The sequence below is a fragment of the Oncorhynchus masou genome, chromosome 27, assembly GCF_036934945.1.
Source record: "Oncorhynchus masou masou isolate Uvic2021 chromosome 27, UVic_Omas_1.1, whole genome shotgun sequence".
In the NCBI taxonomy this organism is placed as follows: domain Eukaryota; kingdom Metazoa; phylum Chordata; class Actinopteri; order Salmoniformes; family Salmonidae; genus Oncorhynchus; species Oncorhynchus masou.
In genome coordinates this window covers 19,306,842-19,328,395 of record NC_088238.1, presented here as the reverse complement: position 1 = coordinate 19,328,395, position 21,554 = coordinate 19,306,842, and the positions used below count along the sequence as shown (strand labels likewise).

General features: G+C 43.1%; 2 protein-coding genes across 3 annotated transcripts in view; both read right to left on the bottom strand.

The window, feature by feature from the left end:
* The window catches only part of ccdc87 (coiled-coil domain containing 87), an 18,094-nt gene extending 11,883 nt beyond the window's left edge, over positions 1-6,211 (bottom strand). For both annotated transcript variants that reach the window (XM_064939407.1, XM_064939408.1), the window contains exons 1-7: positions 6,135-6,211; positions 5,199-5,407; positions 4,691-4,845; positions 4,290-4,540; positions 3,776-4,013; positions 3,241-3,322; positions 1-60 (exon numbers count right to left, since the gene is read on the bottom strand). The exon at positions 1-60 is cut by the window's left edge and continues 23 nt beyond it. In XM_064939407.1, coding sequence (XP_064795479.1) covers positions 1-60; positions 3,241-3,322; positions 3,776-4,013; positions 4,290-4,540; positions 4,691-4,845; positions 5,199-5,400 — 988 coding nt within the window. In that variant the 5' untranslated portion in view covers positions 5,401-5,407; positions 6,135-6,211. The remainder of the gene's footprint in view (positions 61-3,240; positions 3,323-3,775; positions 4,014-4,289; positions 4,541-4,690; positions 4,846-5,198; positions 5,408-6,134) is intronic.
* A 494-nt stretch (positions 6,212-6,705) lies between these two features.
* tcp11l2 (t-complex 11, testis-specific-like 2) lies at positions 6,706-21,465 on the bottom strand. The gene is made up of 10 exons (XM_064939406.1): positions 21,101-21,465; positions 13,549-13,735; positions 13,096-13,228; positions 12,874-12,994; positions 12,328-12,551; positions 11,676-11,812; positions 11,166-11,353; positions 10,410-10,591; positions 10,165-10,337; positions 6,706-8,465 (listed from the first exon to the last, which is right to left on the bottom strand). The coding sequence occupies exons 2-10, from the start codon at positions 13,721-13,723 to the stop codon at positions 8,194-8,196; spliced, it is 1,605 nt and encodes a 534-aa protein (XP_064795478.1). The 5' UTR covers positions 13,724-13,735; positions 21,101-21,465; the 3' UTR covers positions 6,706-8,193.
* Positions 21,466-21,554: the final 89 nt, after the last annotated feature.

The window sequence follows — 21,554 nt, the reverse complement described above, 5'->3', positions numbered from 1 at the left end:
AATACACGCTGGGTTCCTCATCTGACTGTGAAACATTGGCCAAGCTGGCCCGTGCTGCATCTAAACACACACACACATATCACTACTACTAGTACTAACAAACAATTGTTTATTATTGTCACAAGTGTACTTGACTATATGTGTGTGTGCCTGTCTGTGTGAGAGAAAGAGAGATAGAGAAAGAGAGAGACAGAGAAAGAGAGCTAGAGAAAGAGAGAGAGAGAGAAAGAGAGAGACAGAGAAAGAGAGAGACAGAGAGAGAGAGAAAGAGAGAGAGAGGCAGAGAGAGAAAGAGAGACAGAGAAAGAGAGATAGAGAGAGACAGAGAGAGAGAAAGAGAGACAGAGAAAGAGAGAGAGAGAAAGAGAGAGACAGAGAGAGACAGAAAGAGAGAGACAGAGAAAGAGAGATAGAGAAAGAGACAGAGAGACAGAGAGAGAGAAAGAGAGAGACAGAGAAAGAGAGAGAGAGAAAGAGAGAGCGGCAGAGAGATAGACAGAGAGAGAGAAAGAGAAAGAGAGATAGAGAAAGAGAGAGACAGAGAGAGAGAAAGAGACAGAGAAAGAGAGAGAGAGAAAGAGAGAGAGAAAGAGAGATAGAGAGAGACAGAGAGAGAAAATTAACAACAATGACAAATGGTTTGATGAAGAATGCAAAAATCTAAGAAAGAAATTGAGAAACCTGTCCAACCAAAAACATAGAGACCCGGAAAACCTGAGTCTACGCCTTCACTATGGTGAATCACTAAAACAATACAGAAATACACTACGGAAAAAGAAGCAACAGCATGTCAGAAATCAGCTCAATGTAATTGAAGAATCCATAGACTCTAACCACTTCTGGGAAAATTGGAAAACACTAAACAAACAACAACACGAAGAATTATCTATCCAAAATGGAGATGTATGGGTAAACCACTTCTCCAATCTTTTTGGCTCTATAACAAAGAATAAAGAGCAAAAACATATACATGATCAAAAACCGAACTTAGAATCAACTATTAAAGACTACCAGAACCCACTGGATTCTCCAATTACATTGAATGAGTTACAGGACAAAATAAAAACCCTCCAACCCAAAAAGGCCTGTGGTGTTGATGGTATCCTCAATGAAATGATCAAATATACAGACAACAAATTCCAATTGGCTATACTAAAACTCTTTAACTACATCAGCTCTGGCATCTTCCCCAATATTTGGAATCAAGGACTGATCACCCCAATCCACAAAAATGGAGACAAATTTGACCCCAATAACTACCGTGGAATATGCGTCAACAGTAACCTTGGGAAAATCCTCTGCATTATCATTAACAGCAGACTCGTACACTTCCTCAATGAAAACAATGTACTGAGCAAATGTCAAATTGGCTTTTTACCAAATTACCGTACAACAGATCATGTATTCACCCTGACACCCTAATTGACAACCAAACAAACCAAAACAAAGGCAAAGTCTTCTCATGCTTTGTTGATTTAAAAAAAGCCTTCGACTCAATTTGGCATGAGGGTCTGCTATACAAACTGATGGAAAGTGGTGTTGGTGTTGCCCTAGAGCACACAAAAAACTATACATACCTTGGCCTAAACATCAGCGCCACAGGTAACTTCCACAAAGCTGTGAACGATCTGAGAGACAAGGCAAGAAGGGCATTCTATGCCATCAAAAGGAACATAAATTTCAACATACCAATTAGGATTTGGCTAAAAATACTTGAATCAGTCATAGAGCCCATTGCCCTTTATGGTTGTGAGGTCTGGGGTCCGCTCACCAACCAAGACTTCACAAAATGGGACAAACACCAAATTGAGACTCTGCACGCAGAATTCTGCAAAAATATCCTCCGTGTACAACGTAGAGCACCAAATAATGCATGCAGAGCAGAATTAGGCCGATACCCACTAATTATCAAAATCCTGAAAAGAGCCGTTAAATTCTATAACCACCTAAAAGGAAGCGATTCCCAAACCTTCCACAACAAAGCCATCACCTACAGAGAGATGAACCTGGAGAAGAGTCCCCTAAGCAAGCTGGTCCTGGGGCTCTGTTTACAAACACAAACACACCCTACAGAGCCCCAGGACAGCAGCACAATTAGACCCAACCAAATCATGAGAAAACAAAAAGATAATTACTTGACACATTGGAAAGAATTAACAAAAAAACAGAGCAAACTAGAATGCTATTTGGCCCTACACAGAGAGTACACAGCGGCAGAATACCTGACCACTGTGACTGACCCAAAATTAAGGAAAGCTTTGACTATGTACAGACTCAACGAGCATAGCCTTGCTATTGAGAAAGGCCGTCGTAGGCAGACATGGCTTTCAAGAGAAGACAGGCTATGTGCTCACTGCCCACAAAATGAGGTGGAAACTGAGCTGCACTTCCTAACCTCCTGCCCAATGTATGACCATATTAGAGAGATATATTTCCCTCAGATTACACAGATCCACAAAGAATTCCAAAACAAATCCAATTTTGAAAAACTCCCATATCTACTGGGTGAAATTCCACAGTGTGCCATCAGAGCAGCAAGATTTGTGACTTGTTGCCACGAGAAAAGGGCAACCAGTGAAGAACACACACCATTGTAAATACAACCCATATCTATGCTTATTTATTTTATCTTGTGTCCATTACCATTTGTACATTGTTAAAACACTGTATATATATATAATATGACATTTGTAATGTCTTTATTGTTTTGAAACCTTCTGTATGTGTGATGTTTACTGTTCATTTTTATTGTTTATTTCACTTTATATATTCACTTTATATATTATCTACCTTACTTGCTTTGGCAATGTTAACACATGTTTCCCATGCCAATAAAGCCCTTGAATTGAATTGAATTGAGAGAGAAAGAGAGACAGCGAAAGAGAGAGAGAGACAGAGAGAGAGAAAGAGAGAGAGACAGAGAAAGAGAGATAGAGAAAGAGAGACAGAGAGAGAGAAAGAGAGAGAGACAGAGAAAGAGAGATAGAGAAAGAGAGACAGAGAGAGAGAAAGAGAGAGACAGAGAAAGAGAGAGAGAGACAGAGCGAGAGAAAGAGAGAGAGACAGAGAAAGAGAAAGAGAGATAGAGAAAGAGAGACAGAGAGAGAGAAAGAGAGAGACAGAGAAAGAGAGAGAGAGACAGAAAGAGAGAAAGAGAGAGAGACAGAAAGAGAGGAAGAGAGAGAGACAGAGAAAGAGACAGAGCAATAGAGAGAAAAGAGCGAGAGAGAGATAGCAAGCCTTTGTTAGTGATCAGTTCCAGGTGGCAGGGCATCAGGTCATAGACCTGCTCCAGGTCCATGTCTCCCATCTTCTCAGTCATCTGACAGACAGACAGACAGACAGACAGACAGACAGACAGACAGACAGACAGACAGACAGGGAGAGAGAAGGGAACATCTCAGCTCCCTGTAGCTTTACCACAGACACACACACCAAAACAGCAGAGAAGCAAGTGTACACACACATTCACACGCATGGAGACACACACACCCACACAGAAAGATATAGATACCGCATACACGCACACAGACAGACAGACAGACACACACACAAACCCACCGACCCACACTCACTCACTCACTCACTCACTCACTCACTCACACACACACACACACACACACACACACACACACACACACACACACACACACACACACACACACACACACACACACACACACACACACACACACACACACACACACACACACACACACACACACACACACACACACACACACTCTCTCTCCCTCTCTTTTTCTCTGTCTCTCACCTCTCGGAGTTCCCTCTCGATAGGGTTTTTGCCCTGCCTGATGGCACCGCTCTTTTTGCAGCCAGCCTTGGTCTGCAGAGTCAGACCAAAGTCCAGTTTGCATGGCAGCGCTGTGTGTGTCTCCATCGCCCCCTTCAGGTCGCGTCCGGCAGCTCCTGGTCTCTCAGCGCTCAGCCGGGCTCTCCGTGTAGCCTTGATCCCTGCCGCTACGCTGCGTCTGATCGAGTGGACGTTTAAACTGCAGAGAAAGAATAACCGTTAGCAATAAGGAGAACAATAACAACAACCAATTGTATTTACAGCTGCTTGGTGAGTTTGCACTTATCGACAAATTTGGATGATCGATAATTCAAGTAACGAGCTTAGCATGCATTTTCGACTATAAGAATTTGGCTACAATTGGTTTCAATTGTAAATCTTGGTTTAAAGAAGCTAGAGATGTTGATTTGAGGACCTTTGATCCTCATCTAGGAAATAATGGAGCTCGGGAAAACCCTGCTCGCCAGTCACTCACAGGCTGGTGCAGTCTATGGCCATCTGGGCCCCCAGGCGGCTGCGGTTGGCCTGGTCGCTGAAGACGGCGCGGCGCCTCAGCCTGTCCAGCAGGTGGAGATAGTTGAGGTAGAGCTCCTGGCAGATGCGGAGCACCTCCTGGCACGTCTCCGCCTGCAGCTGCCTGTTCTCCTCCTGGTTCAGCGTGGGCTCGTCCATCAACCCCTTCAGGTCCTGCCAGATCAGGCCCAGCTCTGACGTCATTACCGCAGCCTTGGGGGGGGGGGGGTCGCAGAGTGTTTTGGGTGGATGGGGGCTGTGTGTGTGTGACACTGTTCCATCCATCTATCTATCCAACCATCCATCCATTTAGTAGATGCTTAGGAGAGAGAGTGTATAGTGTATCCTAATGGAGTGGCTCACCAGAGCTTGCTGATCCTCCACAGGGGTGGAGTGGAGCACGGAATGCTCCTGGATCCGGTACTGCAGCTGCTGACGCATGTCGGCCAGGGAGGTGGGGTTGGTCTTCACCCCCTCTGACACCGACGGGGACACTGTTCTCTCCTCCTGGACCCTGTCTGGGAGGAACAACACACCCGGGACATGTGTACATACGGTACCTTTCATTCTCCTGTATCACCTCCATTCAAAAAAACAATAAACATGTTTTGTTTTGGCATCATAAGAGATGTGTGGGGCATGTGGATAGAGAAAATAGACTGTGTAGACCGACACCCTGTGTGTGTTTTCAGGTCAGCCCTGTAAATGAATAGGCCTAGACTTTAGAATGTAGGTGGGTAAAACTGTCTACACATCCTTCTGTTGATTCAAATAACTCAAAGGCCTCATGCATACAATCACGGATCAACAATAGCACCTCACACAAGGCACCAGGCTGCCCTCCCTCCAACAGCTTTAGATCCCCACACACCTGCCCTCTTCTCTCCCTCGGGGATGGACTGGAAGAAGAGGGACAGTGGCCCCAGGATGCTGTGGTATCTCTGCTGGATGTCCTGGGTGCAGGCCACCATCTGTGTCATGGAGGTCAGCATGTCCTGGCCATCTGCCACCCGTCGTTTGGCCTCTGCCGCTCGGGAGAGGCGGCCCACCACCTTCATTTTGCCACTGCTCATCCCCTCACTGTTTGACATAGACAGCAAAGAAGCCTTAGTATACACTCGTCTGAAGGGCTTGAATGAGCAACTCTCTGGTTTCAGGATATGACATGGCACTTTTGGGCATGCATGCTCACCTGGGTCCAGGTTCAGACCTCTCTTGGTTCATACACATTCAGTAGCGACATGATGCACAGCACACACAAAGACATGAATTTCTGTACCAGCTGCCTGTTATGATTCACATTCACAGGCTGTCATTTTTCATTTATAGGCTGTCATTTTTCATTTATGGTAACTTTGTGAACCAAATATCTAGCCACCCACATGGGCACAGACGTCAGTTCAACGTCTGGTTTTGATTTACATTTGGTTGAGTTGTCAACTAACGTTAACGTGAATGGAACGTGAAATCAACATTACATGTAACCAAGTAATTGGATTTAGGTTAATTCAACGGTATCACATAAAAATTCAATAAAAAGACGTGGAAACAACGTTTATTCAACCAGTTTTTACCAGTGGGTAGCCCCCCTGAAAGGTAATGCGCAATCTTTACAGCAATGCTCTGTACTAACTAGCTAGCTAACATTAGCTAGCCAGCAAGCAATGGAAGTTGGAACTTTGTTTGACAAGTGAGCTCTAAAAATGATATACAATTAATTGAAAATACTACTTGAATGTCATAATTTGGAGAATACCTAAATAATTATTGATTCATATTAATAGATAAGAAACATAACTTGCTGTACCTTTAGCTACCATTATTTCCTCATAGCCTGTTTCAGGAGGGACGCGTTGCTTGGAAACGCAAAACCCACCAGTGATGTATACAAACCCTGGACTGCCTTATGTAAATTGGCCACCGAGTGACTTTGAAGCCACATGTCAGTCATATTGGCACTCCCCAGAAGGAGCAGTCTTCCATAGGATAGGAATGAATGGAATTCTACATCATTTTTTGTTGTTGTCGACAGTAACATTAGAACTTTAAAACAAACAAAAAAATACACTTTAAGGAAATGTTTTTTTTTTATATTTAGCTCACATATAATTTAAAACGTATGCATTAAGATGTAGAGATGGCTTCAAAACAGTGCCCTCAGTCACTGCAGCAGAGGGTACAGGACTTTACAGATTACAGAGTTCTTCTGTAATCTAACAGCAAGGAATGTTCCTTCTAGTTACATTCCTTGTCCGATTGTAATCTATACAATCTATGCCCTTTGCAGATAAAACCAACTGTCTTTGATTGATGGGTCTGTATGTAGACAACTATTTTCAAAAAGCACACACACACACAGGTCACTGCTAGGCAAATAATAAGGTACTGCATGAGAGTTTATTGTATTATAGCTGCATTACATGAGAAGATACAAATGTATTTATTCAAGTGAATTTTAAAAGCTAAAAACATTCAATGTTTATTCTGCGTCAAAAAGTTCCATTGTGGGAAGTTTCAGACATTTCAAAACATCTTCAGCACCTCTAATGACTTGAGTTCTAAACCAAAAGATAGATATTACATAAAATGTCCAGAGATATACAACTGTTGGAGGGAAATATAGGTATAGAAGGACAACTAATACTGGTACCCAGAAGATATAAAGCAAGTGACTTAATAAATGCACTGACACAAATAACAAAACAAAAATCAGTCACATTCAAACAACCCAACAAAATTACTGAATACTATGCAAGGGCTAACATACAACAAAACATTTTCCAACGAATGTTAACACAAAATAGAACATGCATTATATTTATCTCCAAAAGGTCAAAGGTCAGAATCTATCAGGATTAGTGATTCCATAACCATATCAATTAATCAGTCCCCCCCTAAAAAAAGTCAATTAATTTAGCTCAAGTGATTTAAAACATGTCTTCGACATGTTGGAAAGCAACAATTAAAACAAGTCTCTTGTTTTCATTCAAGATGACATTTCCCGAGCCCTAACCAGTTTAATGGCGAGTTATCACAAGCCGACATAAGTTCAAAACAAACTTTTTATATTTCTATTCAAATGGTGGCACGTCAATGAATAAGCTAATGGCATGAATAATATAGCATTTTGTGTTCTGGATTTGTCAACGTGTAACAAAGAGTTATAGATCAACTTTATTTAACCTACGCTCTGCACAGCATAAAGCATATGAAATGTGATGTTGTAAAAATGGGCGACATGATTCTAAATATATAGGCCTTTCCCTTTTGTCATAAAGTCTATGAAACGTGTATAAATGTTCTTTGTAACAGTAGCACTTCATGAACATTCTACCCTTTTCCGATGACATCCTCCAAAATAACAACAGGAGAATGGATGTCGAGCACTCCCTTCCATACCAACGCAGATTCACAACGTACCCGAATCTAACTAAAAAGGACATTGGGAAAGATTCCTCACACAAAACACTAGGGTCAGTTTTTTTAGGTATGAATCTACACAAAATCTAACAGATCAGGTCAGGTGTCACAAAGCGGATGTCGCAATACACGACAGTGGGAGGTGGATTAGTCAAAGCTTGGACGTGCACCACAATTACTCATTGTCTTTTTCCTGACGCACCTCTAATACACGTACCCCGACGTTCTAGGCAAAACGTAGCTGTGATACTTCTTAATCTAAAGCCTAAGGGAAGGAGGGTTAGGTATAGGGGAGCGATTGCAGCCTCAAGGAATCAGAACGACCACTGGGGGGGGGGTGGATTTAGGTAGCTGCTAAGTCTTTCCTTTCTTTGCCCCTTTTTCAAATAAGGTGTTGTCAGCTCCAGCTTTGTATTGCTCCTGGCTCGGTAGGTAGGTTGGCGGTCCTAGTTGGAGTTCACAGGGTTCTTTATGCTGGGGTCCTGAGGTGCGGTGGCTGCCGGTGGAGGCGCCGCGTTACTGAAGAGCAGGGTCTTGAGGATCATCATGTAGAAGGGGCTGTAGACCTGCTTGTTGAAGTTGACCAGGCTGACGAAGGTGACCGCCAAGGAGGTGAGCTCCGGTTGGATCAGGGCCAGGCCTCCGGGCGTCGGGGGCGGATTCACGTGAGAGTTGGGCGTGGCGAGGAGCACCCGGAAGTACTGCTGGACCCTTCCCTCTGGAAAAGGAACAGAGAAGAGGCACAGAACAAACAGAGTGATCAGAAAAACAGGCATGAGACAATTGTGAGTTATTCAATAAACGGGAGCAAAATTTCACACAGTGTACAATTACACAGTCCATTCAGAAAGTATTCAGACCCCTTCTTCCACATTTTGTTATGTTACAGCCTCAGTCAAAAATGTATAACATTTTATATTAAATCCTCATTGATCTACACACATACCCCATAATGACTGAGCGAAAAAAGGTTCAGAAACTTGCAAATGTATTAAAAATAAAACAAATATCTGATTTGAATATTCAGACCCTTTGCTATGAAACTTGAAATTGAGCACAAGTGCATCCTGTTTCCATTGATCATCCTTGAGATGTTTCTATAACTTGAGGAGTCCACCTGTGGTAAAGTCAACTGATTTGATTTGGAGAGGCACACACCTGTCTATATAAGGTCCCACAGTTGACAGTGCACGTCAGAGCAAAAACCAAGCCATGACGTCGAAGGAATTGACAGAAGAGCTCCGAGACAGGATTGTGTCGAGGCACAGATCTGGTGAAGGGTACCAAAACATTTCTGCAGAATTGAAGGTCCCCAAGAACACAGTGGCCTCCATCATTCTTAAATGGAAGAAGTTTGGAACCACCAAGACTCTTCCTAGAGCTGGCTGCCCCAGCCAAACTGAACAATCGGGGGAGAAGGGCCTTGGTCAGGGAGGTGACCAAGAACCAGATGGTCACTCTGACAGAGCTCCTCTGTGGAGATGGGAGAACCTTCTATAGCACTCCACCAATCAGGCCTTTATTTTAGAGTGGCCAGACGGAAGCCACTCCTCGGTAAAAAGGCACATAACAGCCCACTTGGAATTTGCCAACTGGCACCTAAAGGACTCTCAGACCATGAGAAACAAGATTCTCTGGTCTGATGAAATCAAGATTGAACTCTTTGGCCTGAATGCCAAGCGTCATGTCAGGAGGAAACCTGGCACCATCCCTACGGTGAAGCATGGTGGTGGCAGCATCATGCTGTGGGGATGTTTTTCAGTAGCAGGGACTGTGAGACTAGTCAGGAAAAGACCAAGATGAACGGCGAAAAGTTCCTTAGAGATACTTGATTGAAAACCTGCTCCAGAATGTTCAGGACCTCAGACTGGGGTGAAGTCTCTGAATGTCCTTGAGTGGCCCAGCCAGAGCCCGGACTTGAACCCAAACAAACCCTGCTAGAGACCTGAAAATAGCTGTGCAGCGACGCTCCCCATCCAACCTGACAGAGCTTGAGAGGATCTGCAGAGAAGAATGGGATAAACTCCCCAAATACAGGTGTTCCAAGCTTGTAACATCATACCCAAGAAGACTCAAGGCTGTAATCGCTGCCAAAGGTGCTTCAACAGAGTACTGAGTAAAGGGTCTGAATACTTATGTAAATGTGATATTTCCATTTTTTAAAATTTGTTATAAATTTACAAAATAAAAAATGTAATTGTCTTGTCATTATAGGGTATAGTGTATAGATTGATGAACAACAAAAAAACGATTTTATCAATTTTAGAGTAAGGCTGTAACGTAACAAAATGTGGAAAAAGTCAAGGGGTCTGAATACTTTCCGAATGCAATGTAGCTTGGCTGAGAACATTGCATTAAATATATCAAATTAAATAGTTAGTGAGCCATGTCAGGCCCTCAGGTGTTGTTTTGCTTACCCACAAGACTGCGGATAGGGTTGTTTTCTTGGGTGATGCTGGTGATCTGGCCCTTGAGTGTGACCTGGAGTTCTGGGGGCAAGGCTGGGTAGTTCCTCTCAGTCAGGGACTTGTTGAGCTCACAGCAGATCTGACCACTGACGTTCCCCAGAGCCTCTGACAGGTTAAAGTCCCTGCAGAGTGGAGGAAGTCAGTCTCAATTTTCACATTGAAATGTATGTTTGTGTGTGTTATGTAGAACCTACGGTCTGTGCATGCCCTCCAGGAGCACGCTGGCCATCCTCTTGAGGCGCTCGGCCAGTGCGGGCAGCCCCGAGATGGGCCCTCCGATGGCGCTGTAGACAATGAGCAGTACGGAGGCCACGGCCTTTAGCAGCTGGAGCCTCCGCTGGAGCTCCCGCAGACGCACCTCGTCTGTCATCAGGGTCTGAGTGGGTTATACACACACACACAAAAATGGCTTTCACATATAGGGACAAATCATCAACTTAAGCGACATTTTTACTTAGTCTCCCATTGACATCAATGCATGACTAAATGAACATTTGACATTAGTGGAAGTTAGGATTCACCCCATGGAGACTAGATTTTAGACCATGGTCATTTAATAGACTTGTGGTTGTAAGTTGGTTGAGAGTGATGGTACCTTCTTTCAGACACTTGTATTCATATGGAATTCACACACATTTAAGACACACAAACAAACCCTCTAGGTAATAGTCTATATGCAAATAAACACCACAAATTCATTAGACCAAGAAGTATAATACACAGAAACAAACACCTGTCAACATCCTCGTCACCTCTATTTACACACACACCCACACACATTTCCCCTGTGAACATTCAGCAACACCCTCATCACTTGACAAACACACTGAATGTCACCTTTTCTTAATAACAAAAGACAAGTAATCCAATGGCAGTCATGATATGTCTTGAATAAGCAAATAATTATTTTGAAACCATCTGTCTACTAACACACACAGATTTCAACCCACCTCAGGCAGTGGGCTCTTGTGGTAGTCCCAGGTGAGGATGCGGATGAATCCACTGTTGAAGACCAGGAGGGGACTTGGCAGGGCTTTCCCCGCCTTCCCGTGCTCGTTGGGCTGCTCTACGGTTGGCATGGAGAAAAGCACTTCCTCCAGAGAGGACTTGATCCACTCAGTGGTATGATCCAACGCACCTGAGGAAGTTAGGACAGTCATTTGTGTGCATTTAATAGTGATTGACATCTTTCATTTAATGATGTAGAGAAATCACACCCACGCTTCACATGCTGTACACACCACAAATCAAACATTCCCTAATACCATAAAGCAATACAGGCACCTAATTTAGGTCCCAGGAGCACACAAAGTTAAAAAATGAATGAATACTATGCTGACCTTTAGGCAGTCAACGGTCAAATGTATTTGTAAAGGAACAGGGAAATGATCCAAACGCCAGTCCAATGCCAATAAAATGTTCCTCATAATAATTAAAGGTTAATAATAACGCAGACTCACTGGGAGTCTTCTCCACGATGCTCTGGAACTTGGCCCTCTCATACTCCACTGACTGCCTCTGCAGATCGGGCCGCAGGCTCTGGATGGTAAAGTTCACCATGTCCATCTTCATCAGGTCCAGCACCCGGAAGATCTCCCTGCTCAATGTAATAACACTCTCAAAACGAATGCTTTTGATTTGGCTCCAGAAGAAATACCTAGCGACTTGCCTCAACATCTGTTCTTCTAGCTTTGGAGTTTTAAAAGGATCCATTGAATTTACCAAAGGTGGACTTCAATTAAGTTGCAGAAACATCTCAAGAATGATCAATGGAAACAGAATACATCTGAGCTCAATTTTGATTCTCATAGCAAAATAAGGTATTTTTTTATAAATTTATTTTCAAATTTTGCAAAAATGTCTGAAACCTGCTTTCGCTTTGTCATTGTGGTATTGTGTGTCTATGGTTACATTTAAAAAAAAATCCATTTTAGAATAAGGATGTAAAGTAACAAAATGTGGAAAAAGTCAAGGGGTCTGAACACTTTCCAAATGCACAGTGGCTTTAGAGAGCTAAAAGGATCAGATGGATGCCGGCCATATATGGGGATGGCTACAATTATCCAACTAAATATTCACAAGAGTTGGAAACAAAACTTTGCCCAAACGTACTTGAACATTGATACAACGTTGTCGGGGTTCTCGCAGAGCTTCTTGACCTCGTCGTCACGGACCGGGGCGCACAGCTTGCCCATGATGGTGACGATGTAAGAGGCCAGGCCCTGTATGTCCACCGCTTCCTTGTCCGCCTGCTGGCGAATCAGATCCATGTCCAGCACCTCCAGGATCTGAGTCCGCAGCCGATTGGCTCCCGGGCTCAGGAACGACAGCAGGATCTGTTCATAGTAAATGGTTTCAAAAAATGAAGGAAAGAAACAATATATAGCTAGAAGATATCAATCTTCAAAAGCTATTAGCCCATTTTAAATACATCCTTATTGCGTACATTCACAATACACACACAATTGGACTGGTGAAAGAATAGATTCCACTACATAACTGTTGCTTATCCACTTGTGTCAGATCAGTGATTACTGCTCAGGGAGTTAGAAATTATACGTTTTCAAAGTCTTCCAACAGGGTCATCTTTCTGATAAGATAAGCTTTCCAACCATGGATTCATCAAGATTGATAGAGGGGAAAAGGGCCAAAGCTCACCTCTCTGATCTCCTCCAGCAGTTTGATGGCGTGCTCATACTCTGGTGGGTCATCATTCAGCTCAGACTCCAGGCTATCCCAGAACGCCTTGTGAACTATATCTTTGACTTGCTTCTCCAAACTAAAAAGGAGAATTGAATATCATCAGTTGTCAATTGGCATTTGGGTAGCCCAAGTGATGGCCATGTTCACTGGGCGTCCATTTTGAAGTGGTGTACCTACCTGTTCTGAGGTAGGTGGGGCTGCTCCACATGAAAGTCACGGTTGACGATGATCTCGTGGGCCAGGGTCAGGTTGGACAGGTCCCGGGCAGAAGACATGACATCATCCAGTGTTATAGTTTTGGGAGGGCTAGCTGTAAATAGGGGGCATAAAAATAAAAACAAAGTGTTGAGAGTAGCCATTTTGGCGTTTGAAAGCTCAACCAAAGTGGGGAGAGGCACACAGTGTTGCATTCCGATTCTCTATACTCCTCCAAAGTGGGGAGAGGCACACAGTGTTGCATTCCGATTCTCTATACTCCTCCAAAGGTGATGACGACACCAAACCAATGCTTTTAAGTCAATGGTGGGAAGTGTGCAAGTGCACACTTTCTGGAAATGCAATTTCTAGGGTGACATTTTGACAAGCCTAAGAAGCAGTCCTACTAGACAGGGAGGAAGGAGATCTACTCACAGGAGGGCGAGCTGTGCTTGCTGCTGGAGCAGTCACTGGTGAAGCTTTGGCGGGAGCAGTCAAAGTCGCTGGCAGACGTGATGCTGTTACAGCGGTCCGACGACTCGGCGTCGCTGCAGGCGTCCTCGCTGCCAGTAGTGGACATGGAGGTGGGCCGCTCGTCAGTCCCAGGCATGGCAGGCTAGCGCTGCAGGCAGGCACAGCATTATTTAAGCCTACATGAGTACTGTAACATGTGGTTGAATGCACTGGAAGGTACCTACAAGTTTCTCTCTCAAGTTGTCCTCTTATGGAAAAATAAGGGGTTTCTAAGTCTTGTGTAGTGGGGGTCAGGCAGTTGTAGAAAGAGCCTTGAGTTTGAGCTTACATTCATTATCTAGCTATGTAGCCTATAAAAAGGCACTAGACTGGCCATAAGCTTGTTAAACCTAACTTAACCTCCCTTTCCAAAGTGGTCCCCCAATAAAAACATTTGCACTACCTTACTGAAGACACTACTCCAATCTTTCAACTGCCCCTTTTTGGTTTGGTGTGTTACCATTACCATGTGTGTTTTTTCCTGTGTTCCTGTTGCTAGGAGAGGCAGGGTGTATAACACAGGACAGTATAACAGCTGTTAGGCCAGAGTGGCCATGGAAACCAGAGGAGGGACATCCACTTGTGCCCCAGTTAAGACAAAAGGATTGGCCTTCCGGGTGGCGCAGTGGTTAAGGGCAGCTGTGCCATCAGAGTCCCTGGGTTCACGCCCACGCTCTGTCGTAACCGGCCGCGACCGGGAGGTCCGTGGGGCGACGCACAATTGGCCTCGGCGTCATCCGGGTTAGGGAGGGCTTGTCCTTGTCTCATCGCGCACCAGCGACTCCTGTGGCGGGCGGGCGCAGTGCGCGCTAACCAAGGTTGTCAGGTGTTACCAGTACGGCTGGTTGGGTTGTGTATCGGAGGACGCATGACTTTTAACCTTCGTCTCTCCCGAGCCCGTACGGGAGTTGTAGCGATGAGACAAGATAGTAGCTACTACAACAATTGGATACCACGAAATTGGGGAGAAAAAGGGGTAAAATTCACAAAAAAAAAAAAAAAAAAGGAATCAACAGTTTCCAAAAAGATTCAGACATTAGTTATGAGATTAGATTTAGACATTAAAGATGGTGCTGCAAAAAAAAAAAGAGATGGTGATATTATCACCATCGTTCAGCCAGTACAGCCTACTTCCACAATAACAAAACAAAGGTGTTATGAATGGGATCGCATGAGTCTCTAGGGTAACATGATAACAGCCGGATTCTCAGCCAACCGTCCACAGATCCAGTTACACTTCACTGCTTAGATGAACAGAGTAATCATTCTCGTGTTCCAAGCAACATAAGGGCACAATTCCAGCAATCCCGTCAACGAGATCACATAAACAACTTGGCCTACACTTTTTAGAACAACACGTGTTGTTGAGGCAAAGCACTTGAATTTAGGCCAATAGTTTTAAAATGGACCTTAAAACATTCCAATACACTATGTCGAACTACTAGGCCAACGTGCCAAATACAGAAGACACAGTATCAGACGTGTGTTGCCCTGTTGGGCTATCTGGCAAAGAAAACACCAACAACTCCAGTCCAGAGAGCGAGGTAGTGCTTCCTTCTTATGGAGGAAGGCTGTGACTTTAGAGTCTATGCCTGTGTGTAGTCTCAGTCATGACCTTCATCGTCATTCTCCTGTCAGACATGGCAAGGTCATAACCCATATCTCAAAGGTCACAAGAGAAAGGGAACGCCTGAAGTTGTTTGATACAGTGCATCCGGAAAGCATTCAGACCCCTTCACTTTTTCCACATTGTGTTACATTAGACTTATTCTAAAATGTATTAAAATTGTCCCCCCCCCCCCAAATCTACACCCAATAATGACAAAGCAAAATCAAGTTGTAGAAACACCTCAAGGATGATCAATGGAAACAGGATGCACCGGATCTTAATTTCAAATCTCATAGCAAAGTGTCTTGAAAACTTACGTAAATAAAGTATGTTTTTTGAAAGAAAAAAAATCAACTGTTTTCTCTTTGTCATTATGGGGTATTGTGTGTAGATTGAGGGGGGAAAAAATAATTTATTCAATTTTAGAACAAGGCTGTAATGTAACAAAATGTGGAAAAAGTCAAGGGGTCTGAATACTTTCCGAATGCACTGTATTTGCTTGCTAGAACAGCCCATGTCTATTGTGATGCCTGAAGTGATGTGCCCTGTCCTTCCAATGAAGGATAAACAGGCAGGTGATTCAGAGAGAATTCCTAAAGCAAATGCAAGTCAAAGCATTTAAAAATGACTGCATCCCATTAGCTTGCTTAGACACAGAGGCATTGATAAGGCAACCCAGCACAAGGATCTACGCTGACCTTAATCATTATCATTTTTTTTCCTTCCAAGGAACATGTGTGCGCCCAAATAGAAAAATGTTGGCGCACACAAAAGACATTTAGGAGCACAATGGAAAATAGTTAAGGTAATAAAGCTAGAATCCTTTATATTTCTAGGCACACTTGTGCTCCTAAATTTAAGTTCCAGGTAGCACAGTAACATATTTATGGGCGCATGTGTGAGTAAAATGGTTGCACTGTAGAGCCCTGCCCATCGGCCAAGTCAGAAGCATTTTGAATGCCCGAAGATTATGATCATTTCAAGCTATATTCCCCTAGACAGGAACCAGAGAAACTAGAAAGACCAGACAACTGAAATTCTTAACAGTAAAAAAAAAAAAAAAAATATCACATGCCCATTGGGACAACCACAGAGCAGGCCCAACTTGCATGGCTGCTCAGGTCACTTGCCCTGGGAAATACAGTAACCGTTAATGTCAATCCCTGCAGAGCAACTGACACTTCACCACCACTTGACACAGCGGCTATAAATAGCCTAGGATATGTCTATTACTGTAGTTAGGCGAGTTAGTTCGATATGATCACATTACAATCACAAAGTGTCCCGTAGCCACATGAAGACAAAATAGCTACCCTTGTGTGTACAGTGCATGGACTATATCAGTGAACAACTGTGGGGAAAATAGCTTTCCATGGCAACGCTGTCATTGGTTGATTCCCCATCGCTTTGTCTAAACAGACTGTTACCATGGTTACGTCATGGATTAGCAGTCTGACCGAAGTTGCCCTAAAAAAGACGCAGTAGGCTCTACAAGCCAGGATGTTGAATAAAATGATATTTACACTTACTTTACCAGTTGTACATGCTGTTGATCCTTTTGGAGGTAGGTGGTGGAGATAAGGTAAACAACCCTTTCCTGTGGATACCCTACTTTTTGCGGTGTTGGTAGTTTCTGTAACTTGTATTTTCAATCGTTTCAGGCATTGCATGTGATGCACAATATGTCCATTTACTTTTATCAATAGTTAGCATTGAAACATTTTTTTTAAAGTTACCTTGCCCAAGAGAGATTTGCGTGGTTATCAAACTGTCATGCCAGGGTAAGCCTACACGAAACACAGACCTTATATGACATCATTCTAAAATCCACAGGAGGCTGCTGAGGGGAGGATGGCTCATTATAAAATGGCTGGAACAGAGTGAATGGAATGGCATCAAACACATGGAAAACATGTTTGATGTAGTTGATACTATTCCACTCCCAGCCATTACCACGAGCCTGTTATCTCAAATTAAGGTGCCGCCAACTTCCTGTGCTAAAATCCCAGATTGAAAAATGTATGGTGAAAAAACAATTGGAACCATTTCTGGGTTTTATGACTCATACTGTGGTACTCAATTGCATCAGTATTTTTTTTCTTCATATTTACACAACCATATATAGACCATTGTACTAAAAGTTGGGCAAAGAACACTTCCCTGCAAATGCTTTGTTTCAGATCACCTAGTACATAAGGACAAAAATCAGCAGATAACTGGTAAAGTACAGTCGTGGTCAAAAGTTGAGAATGACACAGATATTAATCTTCAAAGTCTGCTGCCTCAGTTTGTATGATGGCAATTTGAATATACTCCTGAATGTTATGAAGAGTGATCAGATGAATTGCAAAGTCCCTCTTTGCACCTAAATCAACCATTTATCAGATCATCAAGAACTTCAAGGAGAGCGGTTCAATTGTTGTGAAGAAGGCTTCAGGGCGCCCAAGAAAGTCCAGCAAGTGCCAGGACCGTCTCCTAAAGTTGATTTAGCTGCGGGATCGGGGTACCACCAGTACAGAGCTTGCTCAGGAATGGCAGCAGGCAGGTGTGAGTGCATCTGCACACACAGTGAGGCGAAGACTTTGAGGATGGCCTGGTGTCAAGAAGGGCAGCAAAGAAGCCCCTTCTCTCCAGGAAAAACATCAGGGACAGACTGATATTCTGCAAAGGGTACAGGGATTGGACTGCTGAGGACTGGGGGAAAGTCATTTTCCCTGATGAATCCCCTTTCCGATTGTTTGGGGCATCCGGAAAAAAGCTTGTCCGGAGAAGACAAGGTGAGCGCTACCATCCGTCCTGTGTCATGCCAACAGTAAAGCATCCTGAGACCATTCATGTGTGGGGTTGCTTCTCAGCCAAGGGAGTGGGATCACTCACAATTTTGCCTAAGAACACAGCCATGAATAAAGAATGGTACCAACACATCCTCCGAGAGCAACTTCTCCCAACCATCCAGGAACAGTTTGGTGACAAACAATGCCTTTTCCAGCATGATGAAGCACCTTGCCATAAGGCAAAAGTCATAACTAAGTGGCTCGGGGAACAAAACATCCATGGCCAGGAAACTCCCCCGACCTTAATCCTATTGAGAACTTGTGGTCAATCCTCAAGAGGCAGGTGGACAAACAAAAACCCACAAATTCTGACAAACTCCAAGCATTGATCATGCAAGAATTGGCTGCCATCAGTCAGGATGTGCCCCTGGCATGACAGCATGCCAGGGCAGATTGCAGAGGTCTTGAAAAAGAAGGGTCAATACTGCAAAAATTGACTCTTTGCATCAACTTCATGTAATTGTCAATAAAAGCCTTTGACAGTTATGAAATGCTTGTAATTAAACTTCGGTATTCCATAGTAACATCTGCCCAAAATATCTAAAGACACTGAAGCAGCAAACTTTATGGAAATTAATATTTGTGTCACTCAGAACTTTTGGCCACGACTGTACAGTACCAGTCAAAACTTGACACACCTACTCATTCCAGGGTTTCTTTATTTTTTACTATTTTCCATATTGTAGAATAATAGTGAAGACATCACAACTATGAAATAACACATAAGGCATAATGTAGTAACCAAAACAAGTGCTAAACAATTAAAAAATATATATAGATAGATTATTCAAAGTAGCCACCCTTTGCCTTGACAGCTTTGCACACTCTTGGCATTCTCTCATACAGATTCATGAGGTAGTCACCTGGAATGCATTTCAAATTAACAGGTGTGCCTTCTTAAAAGTTAATTTGTGGAATTTAGTTCCTTCTTAATGCATTTGAGCCAATCAGTTGTGTTGTGACAAGGTAGGGGTGGTATACAGAAAATGGTCTTTTACCAAATTGCCCAAGTCCATTTTATGGCATAGATCAGCTCAAATAAGCATAGAAAAAAATGACAGTGCATCATTACTATTAAGACATGAAGGTCAGTCAATGTGGAAAATGTGCAGTTGCAAAAACCATCTAGCACTATGATGAAACTGGCTCTCGTGAGGATCACCACAAGAATGGAAGACCCAGAGTTACCTCTACTGCAGAGGATAAGTTCATTAGAGTTACCAGCCTCAAATTGCAGCCCAAATAAATGCTTCAGAGTTCAAGTAACAGACACATCTCAACATCAACTGTTCAGAGGAGACTGTGTGAATCAGGCCTTCATGGTTTAAACTAGAAGTACAAGCATTTCACGACACTTGCATTAACATCTGCTAACCATGTGTATGTGACAACAAAAAATTGATTTGATGGAATTGCTGAAAAAAAACACTACTGAAGGACACCAATAAGAAGAGATTTGCTTGGGCCAAGAAACACGCGCAATGGATATTAGACTGGTGGAAATCTGTCCAATGAGTCCAAATTTGAGATTGTTGGTTCCAACTGCTGTGTCTTTGTGAGATGCAGAGTAGGTGAACAGATCTCTGCATGTGTGGTTCCCGCGTGAAGCATGGAGGAGGAGAAGACGTGATGGTGTGGAGGTGCTTTGCTGGTGACACTGTCAGTGATTTATTTAGAATTCAAGGCACATTTAACCAGCATGGCTACCACAGCATTCTGCAGCAATAGGCCATCCTATCTGGTTTGCGCTTAGTGGGACTATGATTTATTTTTCAACAGGACAATGACCCAACACCCCTCCAGGCTGTGTAAGGGCTATTTGACCAAGAAGGAGAGTGATGGAGTGCTACATCAGAGGACTTGGCCTACACAAATCACCCGACCTAAACCCAATTGAGATGGTTTGGGATGAGTTGGACCGCAGAGTGAAGGAAAAGCAGCCAATAAGTGCTCAGCGCTCAGCATATGTGGGAACTCCTTCAAGACTGTTGGAAAAGCATTCCAGGTGGAGCTGGTTGAGAGAATGCCAAGAGTGTGCAAAGCTGTCATCAAGGCAAAGGGTGGCTACTTTGAAGAATCTAAAATACAACATGTTTTTATTTGTTTAACACTTTGTTACTACATGATTCCATGTGTTATTCATAGTTTGTCTTCACTATTAAAAATAAAGAAAACCCCTTGAATGAGTAGGTGTGTCCAAACTTTTGACTGGTACTGTACATTCAAATTAAGTATATTTAAACGTCTGACTTTTGATGGGAATGCTCACAAAAAAGTGAGCCTGCATGTTAGAGACGAGTCTTTCACTCTCGGATTCGTATAGGCTATCCGTCGCTCAGCCCTACAAGGCTGGTTACAGCAAAGGGCATTCTCAGTTAAGCTGAAATTCACTGTACGAGCTGCATGCAAAAAAACAATATATCCACACGCGTCACTGAGAAGTACACGTGATCCTGCAGCACCAAAACAAGAGCGCTGGACAAGACTGAGAAGAGATCTGCCTGTGCCAAATGAAACGCAAGACAATAACTATGTCGCTGAAAGGGTTTTAATTGATTGCAAAGGATGTTGATCCTCGCATCTAGTTACACATGGAGAATTGTACTGAAGCTACACACTCCAAATAAAATGTCGCTACAAGCAATAGTTGTTATTGTTACGAATGAAGTCACAAGCGCGATCGTGCAAGCGTAGCAAGCTAACGACGTTAGATTAATCTGACAAGGAGCTAAATGGCTTTTTAACAGCTAGAAGATATAAATTGTTATTCATTTGTTTGTAAACAAGAATGCTAACGCTAAATCACCAATTTATAATGGGTTCAAGTTTGTAACTAACGTTACGATTACATACATCCAGCTCAATCACACCAACAAGGATAAACATGACCCTAACAATACATTGGTAACTAGCAACATCATAGCATAGGTGACTGTTGGCATGCTCAAATGGTTTCGCTATCTAGTTAAGTTCCCACCTAGCATGTGCTAATGCTAACAAAAATATACCTCGAAATATAGCTATGTTTTACCTTTTTCACGTCTCCGCTGTGGGAGACTAGGTTATACACCAACGGAGTAGTTTGTAAAGGAGGTTGAGTCTAGTTAGCTGACGGCACTTCAGTATTTTTAAAGGTCCAAGACCACAGCTGGGTTGTGGTTCGATTTGGGCTAAACCGTTCAGTAGCGGTGGGGAGTACTTTGTGGGCAACGTTAATACAAACCTAAACCGTATATACAAACAGCAATTTATGAATAGATAGCAATCATTATATTACGAATATATGTTTAATTCATCTCAATATATGGTATTATCCCCGGATTTAGCTCACTGAAAGAAAATATCCACTTCGATATATGACACGTCCATTGTTTACAGTACAATTACCTCCCTTTCCTTCTCGATGAATGGTAGGCTCTGCTTCATATGGGACTTCTTTGTTTACGGATGTGACGTTTGTGAAAGATTAAGTACATTTTAACAAA

What these genes read in the sequence shown, in the direction of transcription:
- tcp11l2 (XM_064939406.1), bottom strand. Translation starts at nt 13,723, where the DNA reads ATGCCTGGGACTGACGAGCGGCCCACCTCCATGTCCACTACTGGCAGC. An exon ending in CCCCACCTACCTCAGAACAG is followed by an intron (nt 12,995 to 13,095) that starts GTAGGTACACCA and finishes TCTCCTTTTTAG; the next exon opens with TTTGGAGAAGCAAGTCAAAG. An exon ending in CTGGAGGGCATGCACAGACC is followed by an intron (nt 10,338 to 10,409) that starts GTAGGTTCTACA and finishes TCCACTCTGCAG; the next exon opens with GGACTTTAACCTGTCAGAGG.